The following is a 16,399-nucleotide window of genomic DNA, read 5'->3' as shown; positions in this document are numbered from 1 at the left end:
GTGTTTAGCGAGACTATATGTATTGATACTATTCTAAAGAAGGTTGCTTCTTTCTGGGGGCATTCTGTTTTGTCACCAATTCTTTCGTCTTTCTCACTGTACACCTGCGCTCAGGAGCAGAATTCTTCCGCCCATTTGAGGCTTGATGGAGGATCCCATTGGTCCCTGGTGGTTCCTATGCTGGGGTGACGTCACAGTTGCCCCTGCAGTGTGAATGAATCAAGCGGCTTGTATGATCCACATCAAAAGAGCACGGCGAAATCTCGCACGCATGGACAATATTCCAGGATAATAAAAAATACCGGACTTTAAAGGGACAGCTAGATCTACAGAAGGGTTCATACCCTGTTTCTATTTGACATATTCTACATTTTCTCACTAAAAGACGGGAGCTTCAGCCCACCTTGTTGAGCGTGTATATGTGTGTGTTTATTCCCCGTTCTGGATCACAATGATGCAAAGTGCTGCTGTTCTACCAACAGAGAGTCCTGTGAAGGGTGTACCCGAGATACTCGGAGTGCCAATGCAACGTAAGGCTTTTCCACTTCATTTTCTAGATTGATTATATCATACGGAAATTGGCAGCCGAGCTCTGAAATGCTGCAGGGCACTGCTGTAGAAAAAAATATGTAGCGTTTAATTAAACTGGGTTGAGAGACAGACAAGCCAAGGCTAAAGAAGGCAGCGACATTGTTCTACTGGATCATATATATTCATATTATTCTACTTATTCATATAACGTGTGTTTCATATTATTCTTTGAAGTGAGGATATTATGCATTTCATTTTGATCTTCTGGTCCTCATGTGGACTTTTATGGAATGTTGTATGGATAGAGATTATGTATCACATGTAGCCTATGTTTTGTTTAAAGTATGCGTTTGTACTGCTCGTAATGTTGTGTTTCCAACCCCCAGCCTTATGCACGAGTTGTAAATGCTGGTTTTACACTATTAGAACCCATGAGCATATATAGGCCTAGGTTGGGACATGTGTATAATAGTATAACACTTATCAAGGCATAAACACTTTATGTTTGTACATTATTTTATATTATACGGGAATATTCATATTCCCTACCTCGAGCGCATTTTGTTATTCTATTCCCTCGAGCTGTATGAGAAGTTTGCTTCTGGTCAGAGATGAGACAGCTGTTTATTTGTCTGGCCATGGACGAGAGATCAGACGCTCTCATCACCTACTCTCCATACCCCACCAGTTTGACTGACAGCTATTACTGATTCGTATCGGAATTATCCAGGCTATGTTTGCGTATGCTTGGATGTTTCTGCTATAGCTGTGTTATTGTACAATTGTAGGCTACATAATTGTACAATTATGTCACTCTTATTATTGTTTGACACATAGGGTGTAGGCTATATTACACGTACAGATTGTGATATGATATTATAGCCTACTAAAATAAGTATTTTAAATTTTTATTTAAAAAATGACAAACGTGGAATATTTCACTACATTGTGTGTGCAGTAAATAGTTCAATGCCTCAAATGGCTCATTATCTTCGCATCTGCTCTTTAACTCAGTTTTGATCATCTATGCTATATAATCTGAAGCTGCAATCAAGATGGAAGTGGAATTGGATACATCCCTGACCTAATTATTCATATGCGAGCCACGGAAATGTATAGATAGACCTACTCTATTACCTCTAATGTTGCTTTTAATCCACAATGAAATACTATATAGTTTACATCACAGATCCAAACGAGTTGTTGCTTCTTTCAGCGCAGGAGAGTATATTTTTGCTCAAAATCTAGCATCATTTATCATTTAACCCATTTAAAATTGTCTTGAATTGACCTTCATTTAGGCTACCTTATTGGTAAAGGCAGTGAACCATAATGTTTCATGCACAAAGTGAAACAATGCAGAATTGTGAAATATAATTGGTTTAACCTATAAAACTATATGTTAGTGGCGTATGCGCTTTAATTTTGTAAATCGAATGAGATTGTGTAAAGATCTTGCCACTCAACCCCCATTGGTGCATACATGCAAGATTTAATACGGCATTACTCTGGGAATAAAAGCAATTTAGTATTATGTATCTAAACATTATTATCATGATTAATATGGCTGTTAGCATGCTCTTATGAATAAGGGTAATTATTCTAAACCGTTTGGATACAAGAGACGTTTAGGCCCCAAGATAAATAAGATGATTTCCTGAATATAGTTTTACAGTCTGCTTGCTTTGAAGTGTAGGTCATGCAATCTACAAAACATATGAGCTATATGCCTATGAGCTCAATGTGGCCTATGAGCTCTATAGGCTATGTGCTCGTTCCCTATAAAACCTACAGTTATTCCGATAGTGTAGCTAATAAGTACATGACTTGGTTGATATGAAACACTTTTTTTTAGTCCTGTTAAAAAACACAATTATCCTCTGCTAATCGAAACACAGTAAAACAGGATGATATATTTATGTGGTAGGAGATGCATATATTGTAACTGAGAAAAGGAAGCTTATAGGATCACATTTGATTAGATTTGAGGACCCCTCTTGAGGAGCCTCACAAGAGATCTTAAGTGGTATAATCGTGTGATTTACAAGTTATGCAGAAAGAGAGAGGGGGGGGGGGGGGGGGGGGGGGTGAAGGGGCTATTAGACATCGAACGTGAATACTGCCAAGATTGTCCCTCGTGCTCCTTTCAGTATCATCACTTACACCAAAGCTTAATGCATAATGCTCTACAGGGCATTTCTTTCATATTTTGTGGATGTAAAATACACATAACTTTCATTTAAGTTTTGTAAAAAGTCTTAAAAAGCCATGTACTTCATAGTTATCTCATTTGATTGTGAAGTTGATTGGGAAACACCTGGTATTTCGATGTCTGTATAGGCTAATGCCACATCGCAATAGTACAATAAAATATATTGAGCTTAGCAGCATCTCACAATGCAACTCCTGTACATTGCATAGGCTACCGTATCACCTTCATTCGTGTATTGTAAAATCAACCCTCTATTTGTGCATGCTTAGCTTAGGCCTTATGTATAAATGTTGGTCATTGAGCAGCCCTCCAGAAACTATACATAAAAATGTAAATGTTTTACTCTTCAAAAATGTCTCCCAACGTAGGCTACAGTATGAAGATGCACATGTAGGCCTACTGTATTGTAATTGTTTTGAAATGTTGTCATGACCTCCACAACGCACATTTCAACAGTTTGGTTATGGGTGTGATTAGATTACTCATAGGCCGTATGAGTAAAAAAATAATAATAATTAAAACAACAATTGGCTTGTCAAAGCCTAATTGCAGACATACTTGTAGATATAGTACAAATATTAAACTGCTCGAGTACAAAAAAAATCAATTGGCCAATTATTTTGTGCACAAAAACGGTGCTTATTGCATCCGCTTTCATGAGTTTGAGGGGCCAGTTTCCAGTACGATCTCTTCTTGCCCTGACCCGCTATTCTAAGATACTGAAAAGACAATTTAGTCTACCATGAGAAGCCTCTCTTCATCTGGCCATTGTTCACATGCGGTACCGTTGCACTGACGACGACGGAGATTGAGGGAAATTATTCCCGAAGTTTCATTTTCTAAAATGAAAAAAAAAGAAGATGGCAAAAATAATAATAATAACAATACTATTAATATGTATTATTCTATCACATTATAATATATATATGTATATATATTTATAAATATAAAAATAACTGGTTATTTCCTTTTGCATAGACTAATCACATGAATAGCGACACTGTGCTGGTGTTACGATGTTGATGGTGATAATAGTGCATTGTTTTTAACACTATAAGGCCGAAGTTATTGCTCCTTCTTATAGCCCAGTTATTTTTCATTCACGTTGTTTATGACTATTAGTATTTATTATATATATTTACTACTTGGTTTTTCGAATCAGTCGGCTTATCCAATCAAATCCACTTCAAGGCTAAATATTGTGGCACAGGCACAGGCCTTTGATAAACCTAAGTCGAATGAGTGGCATGATGATACAATTTACTCTGTCAGACCATATTTGTTTTCATCGAGGGTCACAATGGTGAGGAATTAGGCTACATTACCGATTTTGTTTAACATAAATTTAGCCGGCTCTGATCTCAAAAACCTGCAAGGGCAATGCTCACCTTGTCTCCTTGCACTATTCCACCACCAATATTTTATCTTAACTCATGGTGTGTGTTCTCTCTCTCTCTCCCCATAGAAATCCCCCAGTGTGCGGGCTGTAGTCAACACATCCTCGACAAGTTCATCCTGAAGGTGCTGGACCGCCACTGGCACTCCAAGTGCCTCAAGTGCGCAGACTGTCAAGCGTTGCTGGCAGACAAGTGTTTCTCGCGGGCAGGAAATGTGTACTGCAAAGAGGACTTCTTCAAGTGAGTTCCACTTCTTCATCTTAATCTTTAAAAATTCACCTATTTTGTTTGAATGGGAATTTTGAGCATTTGATTGCTGCAAGCTAAGTGACATTACTTGTAGAAGTGATTTACTTTAATATTTGTGAGCTCAAAAATGGCAATAAAATTGCACTGATTTTGACTTGTAAAATCTGTGACATGATCAGAGTGGTCTGTATTGCATGTTGCTTTTGAGGAAAGATTTGGTGAGCACATTACTCATGGACTAGGTTTGACTTCACTTATCATACAGGACTAGTGCTAGTGAGGATTTTCCTCTTTACATAATTTACTTTCATAATATAATATAATAACATAATATCATTATGTGGATGTTAAAAAACAGGCTTGTGTCAATACTTAGTGACAGGACCAACACAATGAGGTTAATCAAGCTGAACATCCTACAACATCCTCCTGCCTTTCTGTCCTGAATACTTGAATACTTATGTTGGATAAGACAGAACACATAACAATCAAACTTTCAACTCCAAACACTCTATATACGAATTGAATGAATTACTGATCTAGCAGCCTTTGCTGGACACACACAACAGCAACTTGAATTTCTTCTCATCCCTCTTTCTCTTTCTTTTGCTTCCATCTTTTTACGATTGCATTTCTGAGGCATTAAAGAAGTAAATTAAGTTAGACTTTTATCCAAAACAGGATCAGTACTGTCTTTTACTAAATCATGTTTGAGAGGTTTTAATGTCAGAAGCTTCAATGAGACCTAAAAAGCTTGCGAGTCAGAGAGTGGAGATAACTTTATTAGTCGGCCCTGGGGACAATAGGGGCAATTTTTGCTGTTACAACTGCAGTGATGCTGCGTGTGCACTATGGGGATGCTATCGGAGACAGGGAGAGGAGTAGAGATGATGGGGCTGAGGCCTGGGCTGGAAACTGGAGTATAGTGCAGGATTTCCTAGCAGTAATGAAGACACTTCTCCTTGGTCTAAAGGAAGGGTTTATTTTTCTGTATAGGCTTTGTGATTTACAGCCTCATCCTGAGTCAGTGTTTTATTGGTTCTCTTCAGCCTGTTTACTGTGCAGGGCTCTCTCTACTGGTTCTTATAGCCTCCACTTCCACTGCATTGATCCAGGCCATTCGTCAAGTTGAGGACAAGCCCACCATCAACACAAATACATTCCACCACTGATGCTTTGCCCCTCTACAACTAACAACTAACCCAAGTAGTATTACAGAAACTATTATTACAGGTGGAAGTGGAAACTATGTGTGCTACGTTATAACTATGCTATAAGGCCATTATCATCTTCAGCCTCTGAACAGTGGAGATGCATCCACCTCTTCTGTGTGGGGTTTGTGTCTCTGATGGCAGGTGGGTGTGTGTGTGTGTGTGTCTGTGTGTGTGTGTGTGTGTGTGTGTGTGTGTGTGTGTGTGTGTGTGTGTGTGTGTGTGTGTGTGTGTGTGTGTGTGTGTGTGTGTGTGTGTGTGTGTGTGTGTGTGTGTGTGTGTGTGTGTGTGTGTGTGTGTGTGTGTGTGTGTGTGTGTGTGTACTTGCAGGCGGTTTGGAACAAAGTGTGCGTCGTGCCAACAGGGGATCCCTCCGACTCAGGTGGTGCGGAAGGCCCAGGACTTTGTGTACCACCTGCACTGCTTCGCCTGCGTCATGTGCAGCCGGCAGCTGGCCACTGGGGATGAGTTCTACCTCATGGAGGATGGCAGGCTGGTGTGCAAGGAGGACTATGAAACAGCCAAACAGAATGGTAGGTTTCTGACTGGGCCATCCTACTAGTTCTATGGCCAATCGGCCATCAAACACCATCCAAATATTTTAAAAGAATAATTCGGTCTTATCTCCCTGGTTGATAAACTGTCATATTCAGAACCTCTTCAGGGAATTGACTTGAATTAACTATCTGGAGCTGGTGTGACGCTCTGAGTAATGGGTCCAGCAGGGTCCAGCAGGGGAGTTGTGGAGAGTGGTGCAGGAGTTAGCAGCCCAGTCAAAAGCATTCAGACAGGGAGTTCAGCAGACAGCAAGGTGCAATTAACTCCTTTATGTACAATAATACTGAAGCATTGAGGAATCACAAGAGACAGTGGGATAGTGGAGCGACAGAATCATCATAAACCCAGCCGGATGGGGTCCCAGTGTCTCTCAGTGTCTCTCAGTGTCTCTCAGTGTCCTGCTTGGGCATTACATCTCCAGTTGCTGTGACCTTTTATGGATCTGATTCTGAAAGCTCTGCCTGTGTATTTATGGAAATTTCCATGGCCCACTGATTGATTATGTTAAGTGATGCAATGCACTTTTACAGTGGGTCCCCAATAACTCCCTTCTTCTAGCATTCCCCAGGGAGATTTATATCCCCTACAGATAGAGTGGGACAGTTTCAGAAGGGTATTGACTTGCCATACATGACCACTCAGTCCATCCAAGCCTATATGATGTTTTCAAAAGCGAAAAGCCACAAGTTAATTTCATTTTTTTTATATGCAAATATTGCAAACAACATTCTTCCAGAAGATATTCTTTAATCCGTGCACATCTTTCTCAGATGATTCAGAGGCAGGGGCAAAGCGACCACGGACCACCATCACAGCCAAACAGTTGGAGACCCTTAAAATTGCCTACAAGAACTCTCCCAAGCCAGCGCGCCACGTCCGCGAGCAGCTCTCCTCAGAGACGGGACTGGACATGAGAGTAGTGCAGGTGTGTGCCTCAACAGGATCTTTAATTCCAAGCTGAGCAGTTGTCTAGTTTGGACTAGCTTAATATAACATCCCAGTGATAATATGTAGATGTATACATGAATTAGAAGTCAAACGTCTCTACTCCCACAATGGCAGGTGTGGTTCCAGAATCGTCGTGCGAAAGAGAAGCGTCTGAAGAAGGACGCAGGGCGGCACCGCTGGGGTCAGTTCTACAAAAGCGTCAAACGTAACCGAGGGGGCAACAAAGCAGAGAAGGAGAGTTCAACAGATGATGCAGGACTGAGTGACAGTGAGCTCAGCTTCAGAGGTCAGTATGGCTAACCCAACCCCAAACCTCCTTCACTTCACATCTTTCTCTTGCTTCTTCAACTCCTCCTCTTCTTCCTGTCTTTCTTTTCACACTTCTCCAATATGGAGCCTACACGAAAAGAGAAGCTTCTACTGTGCAAATTACATTTTAGACATCCCCATGTTGTTATGGTTGTTTGATGTTTGTGAGCCCGTTTTGGGGACTCATAAAAGTCTCAAGCCATTTTTAAAAGGAGGCCATTTTTACGAGAAATGAAAACCCCATAGCAGAAACTCTATAAAGTAGGTGAAGCTTTTAGTCAATTAGAGGGAAAGTGCTCTGGGGCATTGTTGTTATTGAAACAGCACTGGAGGGATTGTCGGAGACAAATATTCTCTATTGCATGCACAGACCCCCTTTGTTTGAGCTTAAGGTAAATCACAAGTCTTTCGACCTCTTACTAAGTGCTGGGGGAACACTACACACCCATGCCATTTACCTAGATGAAATACAGATTATGTTGCCTCAATAAAAAGGTTTCATAACGGCAATTAATTCTATTTAAAGATAAAAGCTGTATAATGTTGATATAGTTGATGACAGCACCAAAGAAGTGTTAAAACCCTCCCTCCCTTCTCTCTGTAGATGACCAGATCCTGTCAGACCTGGGTCACACCAACGGCCTGTATGGGAGTGTGGGCGACGGGGGAGTGTTGAATGGAGGCTTCTCTCTGGACGCTACTGGACAGCCCTATCATGACATTCGGACTGGCAGTCCCTACGGTCTCCCCCAGTCGCCCTCGTCCATCGCCTCACTGCCCGGCCACACCCCGCTGCTCAACAACCTGGGCTTCACCATGGACAGCATCATAGCCCATGGGGGGCAGGGAGGCGTGGGGCAGGCTCTCAGGTCCATGGGAGGAGGCCCCACCTCTGACCTCTCCACGGGAAGCAGCACTGGCTACCCAGACTTCCCCACCAGCCCTGCATCATGGCTGGATGAGATGGACCACTCCCAGTTCTGAGCTCCACCTTGAACACAGCAGATTGACTGTGGAACAGAGACAGACGAAGCAGGCTTTTTACATTTTCTATTTCCCCGAAATTGATATTGCTTGTTGTCCAATAATGGTTGTGGAAGTAGTAGGTATGCCGGACAGGCTACACTTCAGCTACCCTCCCACCACATTAGAGTAAAGGATGTGTGGAGACCCACGGGTGACCTGAGCAGAGCAGTGATGCCACACAGAACAGAATGGCAGGACAAAACACTACTGAATGTTGAACTTACACTGTATTATCATTTTTATATGGATAGATTTGATTCCATTCTCAAAAAAAACTGGATTTGACATTTCCAGCATGAGATCCTGCATTGGGATGATGTTTGTCATGAAACCCTGAGGCAAGCCCAAACAGGCATCAGCAATGTTAGGGCCACAATCTAAATGGAATCCCTAAAAAAAAAAAGAAGCTTCCTGCATGCTTCTGAATGAGGAGGATCAATGTTCATATTAAAGCCTTTTACATTGGCAATGCACTTTACACTTCTCCTCGTTTGTACATGGACAGCAACAAACAGAAGAGAGATGAATGCACAATGCAACCCAGCAGTGTTTAATTTGAGAACTAGTTTCAAACAGTGACACTAGTCTAATTTTACAATGCAACGTTTTTTAAAAAATGTAATACTGAAACTAACAGCACTGGGTTTTTAGGAATGACTAGATGTTGGTCTATACAGTGTGGGAGCCACAGATTATTCTGTGTCTGTGAGGAGGAAGTCGCTTTCTTCAAACTCTTTCTCTTCTGTAATGTTCTTCTCTGTGAATTATCTGTAGTCCTGGGGGTACACTTTTGTCAGTATTTATTTATCTGTTGTTCTTACTCCAAGAATATGCTCTCTGCTAGAAGTCGTCATGACCCAATGACTGTAGGATAGAAAGAAGTGCAAAGGCAACCCAACAACAATGTGGAAATTCACATTTGATATCCTCTTTTATTGGTGCAGCTGACAACATGGTGCAGCTGACAACATCTTAACTCATTATGACAGATACAGGAACAGAACAATCATTTTACTAAATGTTTCATTAATGCAGTATATTTATTTATATGAGAAAACACACACCAACCTAATCTTGACTGAGGAACATTCACTGTTAATGCTGAAAGGTCATAAACAGCCATCCTGGCTCCAGTATCTTTGGCTGTTTAGAAGCTGCTCTTCTCTGTCAACAGATGTAATATCACCCATCAAAGTCTACTGAACAAAAAATACATGTAAAGTGTTGGTCCCATGTTTCATGAGCTGAATTAAAAGATCCCAGAAATGTTCCATATGTGCAAAAACCTTATTTCTCTCATATTTTGTGCACAAATTTGTTTATATCCCTGTTAGTGAGCATATTTCCTTTGCCAAGATAATCGATCCACCTGAAATATCAAGAAGCTGATTAAACAGCATGATCATTACACAATAAAAGGCCACTCTAAAATGTGCAGTTTTGTCACACAAAACAATTCCTGAAGTTTTGAGGGAGTGTGCAATTGGCATTCTGACTGCAGGAATGTCCAACAGAGCTGATGCCAGATAATTGAATGTTCATTTCTCTACCATAAGCTGCCCCCATTGTCATTTTAGAGAATTTGGTAGTACGTCCAACCGCTGACCACGTGTAACCACGCCAGCCCAGGACCTCAACATCCATCTTCTTTACCATCAGGATGGTTTGGCTCCCAAGTGGGTGGGTCTATGCCCTCCCAGGCCCACCCATGGCTGCGCCCCTGCCTAGTCATGTTAAATCCATAGATTAGGGCCTAATGAATAATAATGAACTTATTTAAATTGACTGATATCCTTCTATGAACTGTAACTCAGTAAAATCTTTGAAATTGTTGCATGTTGGTTTTATATTTTTGTTCAGTATAAATACATGCAAAAGGGATTATCAAACGTAATACTTAAGAGACGGTGTAAAACAGCTGATGGCCTGATTGTCATGGTATCTGAATATGCTGTTGTGTGATGCGTTACAGGCTGTATCTTAGGACCCGCACTGGGTGAGATGAGAGAGGTTTTACAAAATCTCAGTCTTGTGTGATGGTGTTGGTTTCAAGACTTTCATGAATGTTTCTAAAGATTTATGACGAGAATACGTGTATAAGGGGACAGAACAATTCCTGTAAAAAAATCTCTCAAAATCACAATGTCTGCTAATTTATATTTCTTTCCGTGTCAATTGCCAAATGTTGAACCAGCTGAAAAGAGCATACATTATGCCAACCAGAAAGCCAATGGAAAAAAAACAAAAAAAACACATGCAAATATATACACACACCAATATACTTTATGTTCAATCTGTTGCCTCAGAACATTGCATCTTAATTGTTGTACATTTTGTACAGTTTCAAAAGGTGTTGACAGTCTTGTTTCATGAGCGCTATTTATTGCCATGTGTCTTTAAAAAAGATGAAAAAGATAGCACTGAAACTATTCATATATGCCTTCTGTGCATTGATAGGAACTGTGTACAGAAATATCTATATGAGGAAATAAAGCTAAAATGTCTTTGGTTTAAAGTGGGTGTATTTCTCTTTAATGTTTACATGTATATTCTATCATAAAGCAGATAGCAGATGCAGTTTGAAGAGATTAGTCTTCAGACCGCAGAGGAAGAGGAGGAGCAACAACTCAGCAGTGGGAAGGACCTAGCTATGTCCGGCCCACCACTAAAGAACCAGAAGAAAAGAGGAGGGACCATAGTTAGTGTTTCCTTCTCATAGGGGAAAGGTGTGACAGACAAGCAAAGCAAGGCCCTAGGGATTGTTCACTCAATTTCCATAATTTGTCAATCTTGTTCTTACCTTGTAAGAAGCATATGGGCCAGGAGTGACTGCAACCTATCATTAATATTTGATGACTTAGCTATGACCAAGCACCAGAAGGTAAGAATAGCATCAATTACCTTAAACAGTGGTGTTTAACATCACTCACTTCAGAAGAGTAATCCCATAGGATTGTAGCTACGTGTTTATTGAAATGTAGAGAACATTATTGTCACTATTACACACGTCTATATACAGGGCATTCAGAAAGTATTCAGACTCCTTGACTTTTTCCACATTTTGTAAAAATCCTCATCAATCTACACACAATACCCCATAATGACAAAGTGAAAACATTTTTTTTGCAAATTTATATAAAAAACAAATAAAACAGAAATACCTTATTTACATAAGTATTCAGACCCTTTGCTATGAGACTCAACATTTATCTCAGATGCATTCTGTTTCCATTGATCATCCTTGAGATGTTTCTCCAACTTGATTGGAGTCCACCTGAGGTAAATTCAATTTATTGGACATGATTTGGAAAGCCACACATCTGTCTACATAAGGTCTCACAGTTGACAGTGCATGTCAGAGCAAAAACCAAGCCAAGAGGTCGAAGGAATTGTTCGTAGAGCTCCGAGACAGGATTGTGTCGAGGTACAGATTGGGGGAAGGGTACCAAAACATTTCTGCAGCATTGAAGGTACCCAAGAACACAGTCTCCTCCATCATTGTTAAAAATGGAAGACGTTTGGAACCACCAAGACTCTTCCTAGAGCTGGCCATCCATCTAAACTGAGCAACCGGGGGAGAAGGACCTTGGTCAGGGAGGTGACCAATAACCCAATGGTCCCTCGGACAGAGCTCCAGAGTTCCTCTTTGGAGATGGGAGAACCTTTCAGAAGGACACACATCTCTGCAGCACTTAACCAATCAGGCCTTTATGGTAGAGTGGCCAGACGGAAGCCACTCCTCAGTAAAAGGCACATAATAGCCCGCTTGGAGTTTGCTAAAAGGCACCTAAAGGACTCTCAGACCATGAGAAACAAGATTCTCTGGTCTGATGAAACCAAGATTGAACTCTCCCTACGGTAAAGCATGGTGGTGGCAGCATCATGCTGTGGGGATGTTTTTCAGTGGCAGGGACTGAAAGACTAGCCAGGATCGAGGGAAAGATGAACAGAGCAATGTACAGAGAAATCCTTGATGAAAACCTGCTCCAGAGAGCTCAGGACTTCAGACTGGGGTGAAGGTTCACCTTCCAACAGGAAAACGACCCTAAACCCACAGACAAGATTACGCAGGAGTTGCTTCAGGACAAGTCTCTAAATGTTCTTCAGTGGCCCAGTCAGAGCCCTGACTTGAACCCGATCTAACATCTCTGAAGAGACCTGAAAATAGCTGTGCAGCGACCCTCCCCATCCAACCTGACAGAGCTTGAAACTTCCCAAATACAGGATTACCAAGCTTGTAGCATTTTGGTCTTTGTCATTACAGGGTATTGTGTATAGATTGATGAGGGGGGGGGAAACACAATTGAATCAATTTTAGAATAAGGCCTTAAAGTAACAAATTGTAGAAAAAGTCAAGGGGTCTGAATACTTTCCTGAATGCATTGTATAATTTAGCTGTATGTATTTTTAGATATCGGCCGATTGTAAATGTGTATTATTGTTCCGTCACCATCTTCATTGCAAAGATAAATAAGTACAAACATAAGCTGAGTTACAGAAATCAGGCTTTTTTATTTAACGAGGCAAGTCAGTTAAGAAAAAAATCTTATTTACAATGACGGCCTACCCCAGCCAAAACCTAACCCGGCCGATGCTGGACCAATTGTGCACCGCCCTATGGGACTCCCAATCATGACCGGTTGTGATACAGCCCAGGATCAAACCAGGGTCTGTAGTGATGCCTCTAGCACTGAGATGCAGTGCCTTTAGACCTCTGCGCCACTCGGGAGGAAAGCAGACAGGCTCTATCTATCTAAGCTACTGTGTCCAACACACCACCACCTGTTATGTTGTGCACCAACTAACCAAAAAATACAGGCAGGCACCACATTATTACAGGACAAAACAGCTCAATCAAGCCAGATGGTCTTGTAAGTATTAAAGTAAAGCTTGCATTCATTTAATAAAAATAGCATGAAAAGGTAGTGTAGTGGGATAATGTCTTACTGTTGTGTGTGAAGAATCCAATACATTAACTTGTATGTGGTACAAATCACATTGTGGAAGCACCTCCTCCAAGAGTATGAATTAGGCTGTTTGAGAAGGTTTGAATCCTAAGCAACCTGCCTACACATATAGTGTTTAGTACCAACATAGCTATTGTAGTAGGTCAAAGCTGTGTGCTGTACAATTTTAGTAGAGCATGGGTGGGATAGGCATGGTTGTGCTCAAGTTAATTTACTCTCTTTTTCAGCTTCAGACCAATGCCTATTCTCACTTAAAACTTGTTTTTTTTTAATACTCTTACTACTTTGGGTAAACTATCCCTTTATGGATGAACTGATAATAAATATCACACACATTCAAAGATGGAGATCCAGTTAGTAACCAATGATGGGTGTTGGTTTTCTGTGTCTGCTAGTCCTTGGCCGGTAGTGTTTGTTTGTAAGCCCATATACACCACTCCCACCCATAGAAGAGACAAAATGGGGGCTGAAGCAGCACATCTGCTTAGCTGCTGCAAACACTGATCCCTCTGCTACTAAAGACTGCACCAGATTGCAGTTTTGCACAGTCACATTTTTCCTTAATCCCTGCACTGCTAACTAAATTGTAAACTGCTTTGTGAAATATGGATAAATATGCTTTGTGGTCAGGTATGATACACTCTTAAAAAAATAGGTGCTATCCAGAAGCAAAACGGGCTCTTCGGCTTTCCCCTTAGGAGAACCCTTTGAAGAACCCCTTTTGGTTCAAGGTCAAACCCTTTTGTGTTCCATGTAGAACCCTATCCACAGAGGGTTCTATATGGAACCAAAAGGGTTCTCCTATGGGGACAGCCGCAGAACCCTTTTTTCTAAGTGTAAAGATAGAGAGAAGCATTAAGTATGGCATAAATACAGGAGTGTAGAGATAGAGAGAAGCATTAAGTATGGAATAAATACAGGAGTGTAGAGATAGAGGGAAGCATTAAGTATGGAATAAATACTGGAGTGTAGAGATAGAGAGAAGCATTAAGTATGGCATAAATACAGGAGTGTAGAGATAGAGAGAAGCATTAAGTATGGCATAAATACAGGAGTGTAGAGATAGAGAGAAGCATTAAGTATGGCATAAATACAGGAGTGTAGAGATAGAGAGAAGCATTAAGTATGGCATAAATACTGGAGTGTAGAGATAGAGAGAAGCATTAAGTATGGAATAAATACAGGAGTGTAGAGATAGAGGGAAGCATTAAGTATGGAATAAATACTGGAGTGTAGAGATAGAGAGAAGCATTATGTATGGCATAAATACAGGAGTGTAGAGATAGAGAGAAGCATTATGTATGGAATAAATACTGGAGTGTAGAGATAGAGAGAAGCATTAAGTATGGAATAAATACAGGAGTGTAGAGATAGAGAGAAGCATTAAGTATGGCATAAATACAGGAGTGTAGAGATAGAGAGAAGCATTATGTATGGAATAAATACAGGAGTGTAGAGATAGAGAGAAGCATTAAGTATGGAATAAATACAGGAGTGTAGAGATAGAGAGAAGCATTATGTATGGAATAAATACTGGAGTGTAGAGATAGAGAGAAGCATTAAGTATGGAATAAATACAGGAGTGTAGAGATAGAGAGAAGCATTAAGTATGGCATAAATACAGGAGTGTAGAGATAGAGAGAAGCATTAAGTATGGCATAAATACAGGAGTGTAGAGATAGAGAGAAGCATTAAGTATGGCATAAATACAGGAGTGTAGAGATAGAGAGAAGCATTAAGTATGGCATAAATACAGGAGTGTAGAGATAGAGAGAAGCATTAAGTATGGAATAAATACAGGAGTGTAGAGATAGAGAGAAGCATTAAGTATGGCATAAATACAGGAGTGTAGAGATAGAGAGAAGCATTATGTATGGAATAAATACAGGAGTGTAGAGATAGAGAGAAGCATTAAGTATGGAATAAATACAGGAGTGTAGAGATAGAGAGAAGCATTAAGTATGGCATAAATACAGGAGTGTAGAGATAGAGAGAAGCATTATGTATGGCATAAATACAGGAGTGTAGAGATAGAGAGAAGCATTATGTATGGAATAAATACTGGAGTGTAGAGATAGAGAGAAGCATTATGTATGGCATAAATACAGGAGTGTAGAGATAGAGAGAAGCATTAAGTATGGCATAAATACAGGAGTGTAGAGATAGAGAGAAGCATTAAGTATGGCATAAATACAGGAGTGTAGAGATAGAGAGAAGCATTAAGTATGGCATAAATACAGGAGTGTAGAGATAGAGAGAAGCATTAAGTATGGCATAAATACTGGAGTGTAGAGATAGAGAGAAGCATTAAGTATGGAATAAATACAGGAGTGTAGAGATAGAGGGAAGCATTAAGTATGGAATAAATACTGGAGTGTAGAGATAGAGAGAAGCATTATGTATGGCATAAATACAGGAGTGTAGAGATAGAGAGAAGCATTATGTATGGAATAAATACTGGAGTGTAGAGATAGAGAGAAGCATTAAGTATGGAATAAATACAGGAGTGTAGAGATAGAGAGAAGCATTAAGTATGGCATAAATACAGGAGTGTAGAGATAGAGAGAAGCATTATGTATGGAATAAATACAGGAGTGTAGAGATAGAGAGAAGCATTAAGTATGGCATAAATACAGGAGTGTAGAGATAGAGAGAAGCATTAAGTATGGAATAAATACAGGAGTGTAGAGATAGAGAGAAGCATTAAGTATGGCATAAATACAGGAGTGTAGAGATAGAGAGAAGCATTATGTATGGAATAAATACAGGAGTGTAGAGATAGAGAGAAGCATTAAGTATGGAATAAATACAGGAGTGTAGAGATAGAGAGAAGCATTAAGTATGGAATAAATACAGGAGTGTAGAGATAGAGAGAAGCATTATGTATGGCATAAATACAGGAGTGTAGAGATAGAGAGAAGCATTATGTATGGAATAAATACTGGAGTGTAGAGATAGAGAGAAGCATTATGTATGGCATAAATACAGGAG

The 16,399-nt window shown here is 40.3% G+C and overlaps 1 protein-coding gene across 1 annotated transcript; it reads left to right on the top strand.

Moving 5' to 3' along the window:
- The first annotated feature begins 259 nt into the window (after positions 1-259).
- On the top strand, positions 260-9,746 carry LOC123997591 (LIM/homeobox protein Lhx4-like). The gene is made up of 6 exons (XM_046301984.1): positions 260-530; positions 4,209-4,380; positions 5,931-6,133; positions 6,929-7,083; positions 7,221-7,392; positions 8,020-9,746. Exons 1-6 carry the CDS (start codon positions 452-454, stop codon positions 8,397-8,399), a joined length of 1,161 nt encoding a protein of 386 aa, XP_046157940.1. The 5' UTR covers positions 260-451; the 3' UTR covers positions 8,400-9,746.
- Positions 9,747-16,399: the final 6,653 nt, after the last annotated feature.

Source organism: Oncorhynchus gorbuscha, linkage group LG15 (assembly GCF_021184085.1).
Source record: "Oncorhynchus gorbuscha isolate QuinsamMale2020 ecotype Even-year linkage group LG15, OgorEven_v1.0, whole genome shotgun sequence".
In the NCBI taxonomy this organism is placed as follows: domain Eukaryota; kingdom Metazoa; phylum Chordata; class Actinopteri; order Salmoniformes; family Salmonidae; genus Oncorhynchus; species Oncorhynchus gorbuscha.
The sequence above is the reverse complement of the archived record's forward strand: the minus strand, read 5'-3'. Positions and strand labels throughout refer to the sequence as shown.